Source organism: Podarcis gaigeae (assembly GCF_964106915.1).
Source record: "Podarcis gaigeae genome assembly, chromosome: 13".
Lineage (NCBI taxonomy): Eukaryota > Metazoa > Chordata > Lepidosauria > Squamata > Lacertidae > Podarcis > Podarcis gaigeae.
The window spans coordinates 40,469,998-40,485,375 of NC_139689.1; the positions used below are offsets into that span (position 1 = coordinate 40,469,998).

Here is a 15,378-nt window from a genome sequence, read left to right on the forward strand (position 1 = left end):
GGGTGCCGGATTACGCATTGGAGGAGCAGTTGCTCAAGGAAGAATTCCATACACTTTTCCCGCACAAGCCTATGCCGGCGGGCTTTTTCGATGATTGTCTGTTCACACCCACACTCTCGGCCAGCACTTTCCGGGGTTTCTCGTCAGCGGAGGACTCGGCTCCGGGAGGCAGCTCCCCAGAGGGCTCGCTCTCAGGTTTTGGCACGGGGGGATCTTATTGGTGGGAGGACCAACCCGAAGTGGGATGGCGCAGAGACAAGCCGGAGGGACCCTGGGAAGGGGCGTCACCTCAGGCGACAGGGGGAGAAGGGGTTTTGAGTGATTTGGGGACGGCCTCAGATTTCGAACACACCGCCCAGGAGATGGAAGCGGAGGGAATCGCAGTCGACGAGCCCATGGAGGACTTTCCGGACTTATCACGATGGCTGCACGCCTCGGGGGACGAACTGTATCCTGAACTCACCCCGACAACTCTAGAGCACCCGGAACCCGCACCTGAAGAGGGGGAGGGGGAAGGGGGGCTTCGAGGGGGGGATGGATGTCAGGGGTTCAGAAGGAGAGACACAGGAGGGGGAGCAAATGGAGAGTGAGGAGGAGGAGTACGAGGGGGGCGCAGGCAGTGACAGTGGCCAGAGTTATTCCACAAGCCTCTCTAGCGAATCGGAGGACTCACAGAAGGGAGCGCCGGTGGCCAGAGCGAGGGGGGTTCCAGGGGGGAAGCCCCAGGAGGAAGGGGCCAGCGGGGAGTCCCTGAGCAGCAGTTGGAAATCAGGACCAGCTTCTCCACCAGAGCGCAGTGGGGAGGGGGAGTCCCAGGAGTCGGGACCAGTGTCCTCACCACCAGAGGGAGGAGAGGAGTCAGGTTTGGCAACGCCCACATCAGGAAGCGGGGAAACGGTCAGAAGGAAAGTCACCGGCTGGGCGCGCGCGCCAAGTTCAAATGTACAGGAGCGCGGCACAGCGGGGAGCCCGGGAAAGGAGCCAGGTCCTAAAGCCCGCCGGAGGGAGGGGCAAGACTCAGGAGGCTCAGCGTCAGAGGAGTCCAGGAAGGAGGAAACCCCAGAGGGCAGAAGGACCCAGCGAAGGAAAGAACAGTGTAGGAGGTGGAGCCGGGCTAGAATCTTAAACTGGTGTGGGTGGAGCAGTGAGTCAGAGGGGACTTAGCCGGTCTAGCGTCAAGACGTGGGTCTGCGCGTCCAGAGCTTTGAAATGGAAACTAAACTTCAATAAAGACTTTTGTACATTATATCCACCGGGCGTTGGTCCTCTGTGAGCTGGGATCTAGAGGCAGACCTGACAGTAACTGTAACAATTTTCTAAAACTATCCAATCACTGAATGTCACTTTTGTTCCCTTGTTTGCATAACTATCTATAGTATCCCCCTGCTGGCCCAGGGTGAGAACTTCAGTACATAACAGTACCTATTTATCAACTTGCACTTTGACATGTTTTCGAACTGCTAGGTTGGCAGGAGCAGGGACCGAGCAACGGGAGCTCACCCCGTCGCAGGGATTCGAACCACCGACCTTCTGATCAGCTAGCCCTAGGGCTCTGTGGTTTAGACCACAGCGCCACCCATGTCCCTCAGGCAACTTACACCGATATAAAACCCATTTGGAGGAATCTTCTAGTCAAGAATCCCCAAGTTGGAAGGCCCAGCCCCCAAGAGGTCATTCAGCCCAACGCCCAATCCAGTAACAATACGTATCCCACAAATTCCAAACACCCACCTCCCCATTTGTTTCCAAGGAATGCAAAATTACTGTTGCCGACAAACCACAGGCCTGGGAGTGAGAGCACGCACCATCCATCGGAATGAACTTGAGAGCTTGGTACATCTCGGATTTGGTCAACAGGATTCCCAGCGTGTGCAAACTAAGGAGGAGGTTGCTGATGTTAATCTTTCCCTTCTTGATGGCACTAAAAATGGAGCAGGCCCTGGAGAGTCCTGGAAAACAACAACAACACTGTGGATCTGGTTTTTCCCTTCACCACTGTCCTGTCCCCACACCCTCTTGCCGGATCCAGAATGTCATCAAATTCTGGATGCCAATTTTTGTTGTTGTTCTATAGCGCTCCCTGGAATTTGGCCTTTTTGGCAACATCATCAGTGAAAGGAGAATGCGCGTGCGCAGGGCGACAACCCACATTCACAAAACCATAGGCAAAAGAAGTTCAAGTGCCCCTTGCCCAGATTTTTTTTGCTGACAATAATAATATAATAATTTAGTATTTATACCCCGCCCATCTGGCTGAGTTTCCCCAGCCACTCTGGGCGGCTCCCAATCAAGTGTTAAAAACAGTACAGCATTAAATATTAAAAACTTCCCTGAACAGGGCTGTCTTCAGATGTCTTTTAAAGATAGGATAGCTGCTTATTTCCTTCACATCTGAAGGGATGGTGTTCCACAGGGTGGGTGCCACTACCGAGAAGGCCCTCGGTCTGGTTCCCTGTAACCTCACTTCTCGCAATGAGGGAACCGCCAGAAGGCCCTTGGCACTGGATCTCAGTGTCCGGGCTGAACGATGGGGGTGGAGACACTCCTTCAGGTATACAGGACCGAGGCCATTTAGGGCTTTAAAGGTCAGCACCAACAATTTAAATTGTGCTCAGAAACGTGCTGGGAGCCAATGCAGATCTCTCAGAACTGGTGTTATGTGGTCCCGGGGGCCACTCCCAGTCACCAGTCTAGCTGCTGCATTCTGGATTAATTGCAGTTTCCGGGTCACCTTCAAAGGTAGCCCCACGTAGAGTGCATTGCAGTAGTCCACGTGGGAGATAACTAGAGCATGCACCACTCTGGCAAGGCAGTCCGCGGACAGGTAGGGTCTTAGCCTGTGTACCAGGTAGAGCTGGTAGACAGCTGCCCTGGACACAGAATTAACCTGTGCCTCCATGGACAGCTGTGAGTCCAAAATGACTCCCAGGCTGCGCACCTGGTTCTTCAGGGGCGCAGTTACCCCATTCAGGACCAGGGAATCCTCCACACCCGCCCGCCCCCTGTCCCCCAAAAACAGTACTTCTGTCTTGTCAGGATTCAACCTCAATCTGTTAGCCGCCATCCATCCTCCAACCGCCTCCAGGCACTCACACAGGACCTTCACCGCCTTCACTGGTTCTGATTTAAAGGAGAGGTAGAGCTGGGTATCATCCGCATACGGATTGCCATCAATTCCTCCAATTCATGCATTACCTCTTGCTCCTGGGGCAAGGCATGTGTCAAACAGCTCTCCCTCATCACAGAAGGTCGTGTAGAGATTGTACAAAACTTTGCTCCTCCTGCCAAGAGACATGCATGCACTAATCATTACAACGATTTGGGTCTCTCCCTCCCTCCCTCCCTCCCTTTTACAGTGATGAACTCAGATTTATCGACGGAAGAGGCCTCAACCAGCTGGCCAGTAATGGAATATTCCATTCTGCTGCTGCTGCTGCTGCAGAATCTTTCCTTGCCAGTGTCTGCTGCTTCTCTAGAAGCAGTAGTCCTGGCATGGAGATTCTCGCGCCCGGTGTCAGAAAGATGCCATGGCCGACGCTTCACGTTATGCAAGATGCAGGATTAAACAATCTCCAACAACTTATTTCCAGCAGTCTGCACGACATCAAGTCAATCTTTGCTGTTTCAGTCGGGCATCACAACAGAGAACGAAGAAATAAAACTGCAACCGTGACAAAATAAAATATGCACCTTTACCTACCATCCTACTGAGAAAGTAGAAAATTGGCTCAAACTTTGGAAGCTGACAAGGTGAGTCCCACCGCTGCCAATAGGGTCACCCTGCTGTAACGATGGGGAACCTTTTTCAGACCACACAGAACTACATTTTCATCAGGGCTGCCTTTTAATGAACATCCCCATAATGGGGGGAGGCTAGAGGCAATTGTTACCTTTGTACAGTAGCCTAGTTTCTTTTCTTTTCTTCTTTTTAAAATATTTTTTATTAAGTTTTCTGTTTTACATTTTACAATATTCATTTAAAGAACCTTAAAAAATCAGTGATTTCCCTTCTTCTCTTTCCGTGGTTCATTTTGCATAAATCCCTGCATATTTTACATAAACGAAACCATTCAGTATTCCATTATTCCATCCATCAAAACTTATTTACACTGTTGAATTTATCTCAATGCTGCCAACTTTTTCAAGTGTACACAATTCCCCCCCCCCCATATATTCAATAAACATTTTCCAATCTTCTTTAAACGTATGTTCTTCTTATTCTCTTATTCTATATGTTAGGTCCGCAAGCTATGCATATTCTGTCAGTTTCAGTTGCCATTCTTCTTTAGTTGGGACCTCACTCGTTTTCCATTTTTGAGCTAACAAAACACAGGCCGCAGTAGTGGCATACATAAATAACCTTTTTGACACCTGGGAATTTGTGAATTATCCCAAAGAAAAAGGACTCTGTTTTTTTCAATTCATTATGAATTATTTCCCAATACTGTTTTACACTTTTACAGGTCCACCACATATGAAAGAACATTATTTTGTACATTCTGCAGTAATCTGCAGTAATCTATCCAGGTTACTAAAGCTGTGTTCACAACCCCTGCTGTGAAACATAGTATCAATTCTAGCACGCAGGGGGGGGTCACCTTTATGGTATAATTTGGGTTTTGAATGATTAGCATTATTAATGGTATTATATTTTGGCATTGTTATAATGAGGCTTTCAATGGATTATTGTAATTGAAAACTAATAAAACAAAATTAAAAAAGAATCCCTTAAGCCACTCCTAATTCATCTCCAGTCAAGGTGTGAACACCTTTTTTAAGGCATCCCCTGCCCAATCAGTGCCCGTTGGTGTGTACCCAAACAGAACTAAATCTGACACTACTTAAGCCGTGTTGATGGGAACAGTTGAGACATAAACACTGCAAAATGCACTGGAGAAAATAGCAACTTCACTGTGATCTAAGGCGGTAATGTGAACACGCCCCAAGAGGCACTTTGAGAGTTCAGTAAACACATTCCACCCAGGCAAAAACACTGGGGGCAAGAGGGAGGCATTGAAATAGGCCTGGTAGGGGGATTTCGGTTAGGATTTTGGTTAGGAAGAACATGGCCTGGAGAGAATCCTGGAAAGAGGGGGGAAGTTAAAATGGAAAAGCAATGTTCTGCAGTGCCCATAATATGCAGACTGGCCTGAAGTCAAATGTCTCTGGGACTCACTCTTAGAAATGCCAGAACTCAAGCTCTGTTGCTTTACGCCAAACAGGTCAGTCTTTTTTGCTTTAAGCCAAAAAGGTCAGTCTTTTTTGCACTGCGTTCTGTTTCCAACAGTGATTATTAGCCAGATGCCCACAAGCTGAGAATGATTTTTCAGCTATCCCTTATGCATTGTATCCCAGAAGAATTTGATATTCATACTGATCAGGGTGGATAAAGATCAATGATTTTTAAAATATATATATCAGATTTTTAAAATTTAAATTGGATTTTTAAAATAAAATGCTTTTGGAGGAAAAATCTTTTTAAAGATAGTTTTCTATTTAAGTTACAGTATAGTCCAAAGGCTATTCATCCGGAAATAAGGATTTAAGTTTTTAATGTGTGCTAAAACTCAGTCTAAGTTTTTTTTATTTAAAAAAATTGTTTAACCGCATCAGTTAACAAACATGGATCCATATGCTATGATGCTATTGTTTTAGTTAAATAAATTGTTTAAATTGTTATTAAGGAAATGATTATTTTTCTCCTTCCAATAAAGTACAGCAGAAATGTTGTCCAGATATAAACAGTTAACTTATTAAACCTCACAATAATTTCATAATTATCTATGTATGTCTAGTAGTATAACCAAATAAGTAATTTTTGATATAACTGTAAAAAAAACTAATCTGAAAATTTATTATTCCAAAAAATGAAACCTTCATCCAGTTGTAAATATTAAGATTATACCAGCAAGAATGAATCTCTCTGTAACAAAAAAAAAAAGAAAAAAGATTTGAATCAAGTCTTACTGACTAGTGATTTGAATCAAATCTAACTGACTAGTGATTTAAATCCTGATTTAAATGAAATCCACCCTGGTACTGCTATTCAATACTTATTCTGAATGTGGAAGTTCCTTCACAGCTAATAGTGGCTGACAAAGCCACTGGTGAATTAATTTGTTAAACGCCTGTCTGTCATATTGCGTCAGATAGAATCATAGAATTGGAAGGGTAATTTGGTCCAACACCTGTGCAGTGCATATTCCAACCTGCCCAGATACCTTAAACTGGGTGAAGTGGTCCTTGGTGGCTGAGTTTTGATGAATATCTTGCTCTCTTTCACCTCCTTCCTGCCAGCCTTTTGCATCCTCTCGGCTGAGGAGGAGACCTGGTATAGGGGAACATCAATATGGACTTAGCTTTAAAGAACGGCAGGCCTGAAGGCCTCAGCTGCTGACCTCCTCAGTCCCTTAGGTCAGTGAAGAAAATTCGATTCCATCCCATTTTTCACCTGGGAGAAATCGGTGGGGACGTAGAGGCAGGGCTGGAGTAACGTAGATGATGTGCTGGCACAACATCACACTGGCATGTCACCTTCACCACCACCACCAGTACAACCCAGTGGGGGCAGAGACCAGAACAGAGTGGGACTCCAGACCTGAACGCCACACACCTTACATCTTTTGAGCTTTGCACGCCGCTTTTTCAGAAAGAAGCCTTGGTAACACGGTCCTTTTGTAGGGTTCACGGGGCTGTGTCTGATCATCTGCCTGTGGGAAACAGGAAATGTGGAAGGAGGGAAATAATAATATTATTTATTATTATTATTATTATTATTATTATTATTATTATTATTATTATTATTATTATTTTATAACTTATACCACGCCCATCTGGCTGGGCTTCCCCAACCACTCTGGGCGGCTTCCAACAAAATATTAAAATACCCTAATACATGAAACATTAAAAGCTTCCCTAAACAGGGCTGCCTTCAGATATCTTCTAAAAGTCTGGTAGTTGTTGTTCTCTTTGACATCTGGTGGGAGGGTGTTCCACAGGGCGGGTGCCACCACCGAGAAGGCCCTCTGCCTGGTTCCCTGTAGCTTCACTTCTCGCAGTGAGGGAACCGCCAGAAGGCCCTTGGCGCTGGACCTCAGTGTCCGGGTAGAACAATGGGGTTGGAGACGCTCCTTCAGGTATACTGGACCGAGGCCATTTAGGGCTTTACAGGTCAGCACCAACACTTTGAATTGTGCTTGGAAACGTACTGGGAAATAAACCATGGGGGTGGGGTTTGCCTTTAGGCTGCCCCCTGAATTTCTCTTTCTCTCAAAGGCCACAGAGGGCTGGCCTCAGGGCTGACACAGCTCAGGATTCCAACCAAGCATATAACCAAGCTCAGAGAAGACTTTAGAAGTCTCCCAGGGCCGTGCTGTGTTTGACAGAAGGTCTCCCAGGCCTCGGAGACGGACTAGAGGACTTTGGGAGTGTTTAAAAAAAGTGGAAACACATAGGCTGAAGGCTGAAGCTGCCTGCATGCTAACACATTTGTAATGCGAAAAATACAGCTTCTCTCAATCCAGGATTTCTCGGTCCAGCATTTGAAATCCCTCCCTTTGGTTAGGTTATCCACTTCTTTTCCTCCCTGCACATGCTTCCAGGTGAAGGAAGAAGGAAGTGCTGGTTTGCCATCTTGATATACCCCCCCACCAACCCACTGGGCAGGTGTCAATACACACACCCCCTTGCCAGGATCCCCTACATCTGCTTTCACATGGGCAAACAGAAGGTTAACGCAGACTCAATCCATGATGAGCTTTTGTTTTGGCAATGAGAACAGTTTCTCGAGAAGCACTTTTCAGGGGTGTGTGTGTGTATATATATATATATATATATATATATATATATATATGCACTAGGTCTAGATTGTGTATGGACGATGTAGGGGGGGAAATACCCTGTCTATGACTCAAGGTCCTGACACTACCATTTGTTCCAATTCAGAGGTAAATTGCAGGTTTTATCAGGGAAAGCACTGGGACAGAAAGGAAGGAAGGAAGGAAGGAAGGAAGGAAGGAAGGAAGGAAGGAAGGAATTATTTATTATTATTTATTATTATTAATATTTTATACTCCACCCATCTGGCCGGGCCTCCTCAGCCACTCTGGGAGGCTCCCAACAGAATTAATGATAATAATAAAAAAGCGATGAAACATCAGGCATTAAAAACTTCCCTTAACAGGGCTGCCTTCAGATGTCTTCTAAAAGTCAGATAGTTGTTTATTTCCTTGATGTCTGATGGGAGGGCATTCCACAGGGTGGGTGCCACTACTGAGAAGGCCCTCTGCCTGGTTCCCTGTCTTAAGAAAGGAAGGAAGGAAGGAAGGAAGGAAGGGAAAGGAGGAAAGGGAGAGAGAGAGAGAGAGAGAGAGAGAGAGAGAGAGAGAGAGAGAGAAGGAAGGAAGGAAGGAAGGAAGGAAGGGAGGGAGGGAGGGAGGGAGGGAGGGAGGAAGGAAGGAAGGAAGGAAGGAAGGAAGGAAGGAAGGAAGGAAGGAAGGAAGGAAGACTGCTTGAACACAGATATGGAAATCCCAAGGCTTGTGCCTAGAAACACGGTGCAAAAGGAAGTGTGGACAAGCCCTCAGACGCAGAGTCTGCCTTCAATTCCAACTTGCTGTATCAACTTACTCAGTTGCGCTGAAGCAGCAGTGGGTGTGGTAAGAAAGCTTGCATTCTACAGTGTGCTGGGTAGGTATGTAATCCCTCCATTCATTCTTAGTCTTCCATAAGGAGAAAGGAAGCTCTTCGTCCTGCGAACTCTGCAGCTCGTCCCAATCTCCCTGCTTTAAGATTTTGAGTTTGCTAAAAAGGAAAGGGAAATCGAGACCCATCACAGATGTGATTGCTATGGTATAGTGGGATTGGAGGACCTCAGGAATGACAACTTATGGTACAACTGGGTAACACGACCATAACGCAACCCCCCTAATATTGATGCGTAATCCATTAGAGGTTAGATAGAATCAATTCTCGGGGGCTTTGAAAGACATAGTAGAAGAGTTTGGATTTGATATCCTGCTTTATCACTACCCGAAGGAGTCTCAAAGCGGCTAACATTCTCTTTTCCCTTCCTCCCCCACAACAAACACTCTGTGAGGTGAGTGGGGCTGAGAGACTTCAGAGAAGTGTGACTGGCCCAAGGTCACCCAGCAGCTGCATGTGGAGGAGCGGGGAATCGAACCTGGTTCACCAGATTACGAGTCCACCGCTCTTAACCACTACACCATAGAAATTCCTTGCTACTAAAAGTGTTTGGCAATCAAAGGTTAAGGCCACAAAACTGAAAAGACAAGCCCCACGTAGCGTATGACCGAAGGGCATTTGAAAAATTCACCCAACATGAAAGACTTGACTTGGAGCCCAAAGGAAAAGAGGGAAGCCCAGGTATCTCACTTTCTACTTCGCGGTTGTTTCACTTACCTGTCGAAGCCGCGCGAGGAGCGGTGAGCAGCTGTGCTCGACTCCGTAGTAAGAGAGCTGGAAAGATCATCCTTCAAATCTGTCGCAGTCTTTCCCCAGGACAGAGAGCTGCGATTCTGAGAATTCTCCTTCCCATCTTGGGACTTCAGCTCCGATGTCCCAGACGGTGTGACGAGCTCCTCATCGCTCTGCTCCTTCCGATCTTGAGATTTACTGTCTTCGGACAGCTCAGTAAGGTCTTGGGGTTTGCCTTCGCTCTGCTCATTTGGGTCTTGGGACTTGCTGTCGTTTTCACTCAGATCATTTGGGTTTGGGGATTTGCTGCCACCTTCGCTCCGGTCATTTAGGGATTTGATGTCATCTTCCCCATGCTCAATTATATCTTGGGATTTGTTGTCCTCGGTGTGTTCACTTAGATTTTGAGTTTTGTTGTCCTCCGCTTGCTGGTTTAGATCTTGGGATTTGTTGTCCTCGGCTGGCTTGTTTAGATCTTGAGATTTGCTGCAATGGAAGGAAGAAATGATTCCAGACGCAGACATGGATTACATTGTTTATGTACCATTCCTCTGGTTTTGCCACCCCTCACTAGGGAACAGATTCCACCAGCAGAATAGTTCTGCTCTATCTCAGCATGGGATATGATTGGTGTTAAGTTGTGGGTGAACATATCAGACAACACAGTTGTCAGGGTTTCAGGGACAGAGAGCGAGGGGGAGGGGTCCCAGGGTGACGAGGAAGAGGACGACGACGACCCGAGGTTGTCAGTGAGTCCGTCAAGTGAATCCGAGGATTCCCAAAAGGGAGCCCCCCTGGTCAGGCCAAGGGGCAGTAGAGAGGGAAGCAGTCAGAAGCAGGGGAACGAAGAGGGAATCCCCAGTGGGGGTTGGAGATCGGGACCGGCCTCTCCGTCGGAACGGAGTGAAGGGGGTGGAGTTGCCAGTGTGTCAGAAAGAGCAGAACAGGAAGCAGAGAGGGGAAGGAGTTCGGAGCAGAACGTCCTGCCGGAAGGGGAGGAGTGTAGTACCGAGAGTAGCGTAACGGTCGAAAGGAAGGTCAGAAGCAACGTACGCGCGCCAAGTTCAAATGTGGAGGCGCGCGGAAATGAGGAGAGCCCTGAGGAGGAGCCTGGTCCCAAAGCACGAAGGAGGGGGGAGCAGGCGTCAGAAGACTCAGCCTCGGGGGAGTCCCGGAGGGAGGGAGCACAGGGGGGCAGGAAGACCCTGCGGAAAAGGAAGGAGAGGAAAAGGTGGAGCAGTACAAGCCTCTTAAGCTGGTGCAGGGGCGGGACTGACTCAGAGGGGACTTCAAACATCTAAGGGTAACAGATGCTGAGCCACGGAGCTTGGATGTAACGACAACAATGTTCTTCAATAAAACCTTTTGTATATAACTTGGACTGGATTTTGGTCTCTTGTGAGCTGGGACCTCGGGTGGCTCTGACAACAGTGATTCTTCAAACAGCTCTTGTTTATTCACAGGCCAGAACAGAACTGAACTGAACTGAACTGAAGGGTTCAGCCAGCCTGCTTATATAGAGCTCCACTAGAACGCAATAGTAACCATTTTCTGTAACTATCCGATCACTGAATGTCACTTTCGATCCCTTATTTGTATATGTGGGCCTGAACTATCTATAGTATCCCCCTGCTGGCCCAGGGTGAGAACTTCAGTACATAACAATTGGGACTTGCAATCATCTGAAATATGAAAACGTAGTACATTGGATGCTGCCTGCAGAGGTGTGGTTGGGTAATTTGACGGTTTCAAAAGGTACGTTTCATGTATTGAAAAAGTCTCGTTTTGAATTAACACTACATTTCAGCTGTAGCCAACATATTCCATCCCTAAGAAGCCTTTCCATTGCTTTATGTTCCATTATGGGATCAGTTTGAAACATGGTGCAGGTCTGAGGTCTATTTTTCAGTGCCAGTCAAAGTTCAGCTCTGGAGCATGCAAGGACTAATAACGCAAACCTGAGTACCTCTGACCATGTGAAGAGTACTGTTCCCTATTGAATAAACATTTGATAAACATCAGCTACTGTTGTAGTGGGGGGGAAATAAGGACAATTTGGAGTAGGGATAAGCTATGTCAATTCAAGCTGAAAGAATACTTAGGATTCTTTTTTTTAAGCCTTGCCAAACATGCTGCAGAATTTCGCAGTTTATTACATAAAAACATTGTTGAAATTGTTAATCGTGATAAAAATACAATCAAAGGCAAAAGAAAACCAATACTAAAGAGGCTGAAGTCACCTGCTCACAGGGCTGAGCGGAGCCTCCATTCTTCTGGGGTGGAAAGCGCAGCTCCTTCTACATCAGTGTTGTTGTGCAATGACTCCTAAATAACAATAATTTTAAAAGTAAGGCACAACGCAAAAGTGAAGATGCCCCTGGGTCTCTGGTGATGGGACCAGGACCGGTCTGTCCATGAGGCAGACTGAGGTAACTGCCTCAGGCAAGGGAATCTAAGGGGTGGTGCCCCATGGAGTGCCCTGCAGGCATGCTGCTCCCACCAGAGAAGTGGGCAGAAGTTGTGGCGGTAGCTTCTGGGTTCTGGCAAGATCTGTTGGCTATTTGCAGATTAGTTGTGCTGCAGAAGGCATGCTGGGGAGACCACACATAACAAGGAACACAAAAATATCCTTTTGCTAGGTTTTAATAACAAAAATGCGGGGAAGCGGGTGGCGCTGTGGGTTAAACCACAAAGCCTAGGACTTGCCGATCAGAAGGTTGGTGGTTCGAATCCCCGCGGCGGGGCGAGCTCCCGTTGCTCAGTCCCTGCTCCTGCCAACCTAGCAGTTCGAAAGCACGTCAAAGTGCAAGTAGATAAATAGGTACCGCTGCAGCAGGAAGGTAAACGGCGTTTCCGTGCACTGCTGTGGTTCGCCAAAGGCAGCTTAGTCATGCTGGCCACATAACCCAGAAGCTGTACGCCGGCTCTCTCAGCCAATAAAGCGAGATGAGCGCCGCAACCCCAGAGTTGGCCATGACTGGACCTAATGGTCAGGGCCCCCTTTACCTTTACCTTGACCTTTAATAACAAAAACAAAAACTTCTTTTACAGTATATCAATAAGCATGACCCAAACACCAATCCATCCACCAGGGTACTGAGAGAGCTAGATGCTGCTCTTTATATACTATACCCAACAGCTTAATTAACATAACTTAACAGCACCTGCTATACTGCTTCACAGCTGTAAAACTAGGTCACGTTATTTGCTCTGGCCCTTAAAGAAATACAGTGGTACCTCGAGTTAAGAACTTAATTCGTTCCGGAGGTCCGTTCTTAACCTGAAACTGTTCTTAACCTGAAGCACCACTTTAGCTAATGGGGCCTTCCGCTGCTACTGTGCCGCCGGAGCACGATTTCTGTTCTTATCCTGAAGCAAAGTTCTTAACCCGAGGTAATATTTCTGGGTTAGCGGAGGACTTCTGGGTTAGCGCGATCGGGTAATGGCGGATTCCCTCTGAGCTCCGGAGGGAATCGGCTCTACTGAAGACGGGTCTTGCCGCGGCGGCGATGCGGGGACCCTTAGAAACCGCAGGCGCTGAAGCCTGCGGACTTGGTGACTCGGCGGGCACCTTAAGCGCCCCCCCGACCCATGAAGAGCCTTTTTAAAGGCTTTGGAGAGGGTGCGGAGAGTGGCGTGGTGCTGTGAGTAGACCGCTACTTCAGTGGAGTGAAGCCGCGAGCCATGGCCGAAGAGCGCTGACTTTTTTCCTTGAACATTTGGACTCAAAAAGAAATAACCCGTGAGTAATACGGAATTTGGATTTGAAAATTTCTTTCTCCTTGAATTTGGTACGATCGGGGGAGTGTTAAAAAGGAAGTCCGCACCGCCCCTTTTTGCAGACACTTAAAGCAAGAACCGGATAACTAAGGTGGAGAGACTACCTTTCTCTGTGTGAGATAAAAGTGATTAATTCCACAATTGACATCAGAAGTTTTGAGCTGGAGGTTAAGAACTGAATCTCAGAAGTTGATGTGTAACCCCCCCCCAGACCCGGGAGCGATCCGCGAGTGAGCCTGTTGAGGAGACAGAAGGAATTTGACAGCTGTCAAACGAGCTGTCAAACGAACTGTTTAAGCTAGAAAAATCTGTTACTTATTTTGCAGACCAGATGGGTTACATTTGATTCAAAGTTGTTGGAAACAATGAAGAAATAAGTAATAGTAATTGATTGCTGGAGAAGGATTACTAAGTAACAAGAATCCCTCTAGGGGGGATTCTGAGGCACTACAATGGCTGCAGATGGAAAATTACAGGCCGAGTTGGAAAAAATGATTTTTCTTGTGGGAAAACTTCAAGACCAGAGCACATCTATGACTACAATGATTGTGACCTTGAATTCTAAAGTAAGCAATTCTGTTGCCTGTGTTAAGGACTTGATAAAAGAAAACTCTGCAGCTGAACTAGAAGACATGACAAAAGAAAACTCTGCAGCTGAACCAGAAGAGATATTTTCAGAGTTAGAGGAGAGGGAAGGAGGAGCGGAGATATTTCAGGAGGAAAAGGCCAACCAAAAACCTACAAATGGGGAATACAAAGAAAATAAGATATGGACAATGAGAATCTGGCTGAAAAGCAAGGATGAAGAAGAGAGAGATCCCCTTATGGGGGGACTGAAAGAACTATGGACTACAAATTTGTGCAAGATGAAAGAGGGAGCCCTTGGGACATTCGGATTATTTGGACTTAAAAGAAGTAAGAAACAGGATCGGGACTCCGCTTTCGAATATGGAGGGCTGGCTGGAAGAAACACTGATCTTATTGGGATAGAGCTCCTTCGAGACTTGGTGGCCAACATAAAAGATTACCAACAAAACCGACGAAGAGGGACTGATAGAGATTTGAAGGCCTCGGACGTGAGAAATCCAGGCTAAGAACTGATATTATGGACACCTCTTTGGGGGATCGAAACCTGGAAAGAGGGGGGTGAGAATTTTCTTATAAGGTTATGATTTTTATGTCTAGTTATTATGTTTAGTAACTAATATGATAATTGAGAAATTGTTGGAAGGGAATTTAGGTCGACCTTTGGAAAGGATGTAATGATTATAATGGATCTGTGTAAGTTAAAATTGGATAATTAAGAAGAACTAAGTTTTTTTTAAAAAAAATGATAATATTGTAAAGAAAGGAGATAAGAACTTGCTGAACTAACTATTGGAACTAGGATGCATGAAGGGGGGATGCGGGGAAGTCAGAGAATGGGGTTATGAAAGTAAGAATTTGAAATTGTACATGTTTGTGTCTTTGTGTGTTTGTTATGTCTATATAAAATGTGAAAACTCAATAAAAATAAAAATAAAAATAAAAATGAAATTATACTTGTTATTGTATGTGTTTTGTATGTATGTCTTATTGCTTTTTCTGTTTTTTTGTTTTTTTATTTTATATAATTTTTTGAAAACTTTAATAAATATCTTTAATATATATATATATATTTCTGGGTTAGCAGAGTCTGTAACCTGAAGCGTATGTAACCTTAAGCGTATGTAACCTGAGCTACCACTGTACAAATCTTGTGGAACAATAATGAACCTTCAAATTTAAAGAGACCATTCAACAAGATCTTCTGGGCCTCTTATGACAGCTCAACATAAACTGACGTTGCTTCCCACTTTATCTATAGGTGGCAGAACCCCCCATGCTCGCTGCCTTCAGAGAAGCAAGGGGAAGTGGCAGAGGCTTCCAGGTTCCTGCGAGATCTCACAGATCTCTCACAAGATGCTAACAAAACCCAGAAGCCGCCACCACCACTCAACCCTGGTAACCGAGTCTTGGGCAGGGGGTGGAAGCTTTCCATTTCACCTCAGGTGGCAAAACAGGATGGGCCGCCCTTGGATAGAACAGAAGCCATAATCCATAAACAGAAGCCAAATTGCTAGCAGCCAGCCCTTTGGCCGCAATGGCCGTCCCTAGTAGATTTCATTCATTCGTTCATTCATT

General features: G+C 46.2%; 1 protein-coding gene across 4 annotated transcripts in view; it reads right to left on the bottom strand.

The window, feature by feature from the left end:
- LOC310829902 (uncharacterized protein) overlaps window positions 1-15,378 on the bottom strand; it is a 122,868-nt gene that overhangs the window by 106,160 nt on the left and 1,330 nt on the right. For 2 of the 4 annotated variants that reach the window (XM_083708916.1, XM_083708915.1), the window contains exons 2-8: window positions 11,676-11,760; window positions 9,421-9,921; window positions 8,629-8,802; window positions 6,614-6,710; window positions 6,222-6,328; window positions 3,196-3,281; window positions 1,806-1,949 (exon numbers count right to left, since the gene is read on the bottom strand). In XM_083708916.1, the coding sequence (XP_083565042.1) occupies window positions 1,806-1,949; window positions 3,196-3,281; window positions 6,222-6,328; window positions 6,614-6,710; window positions 8,629-8,802; window positions 9,421-9,921; window positions 11,676-11,704 (1,138 nt within the window). In that variant the 5' untranslated portion in view covers window positions 11,705-11,760. Of the gene's footprint in view, window positions 1-1,731; window positions 1,950-3,195; window positions 3,282-6,221; window positions 6,329-6,613; window positions 6,711-8,628; window positions 8,803-9,420; window positions 9,922-11,675; window positions 11,761-15,378 lie in introns of all 4 variants that reach the window. The other 2 variants (XM_083708919.1, XM_083708918.1) reach the window with 1 other exon arrangement.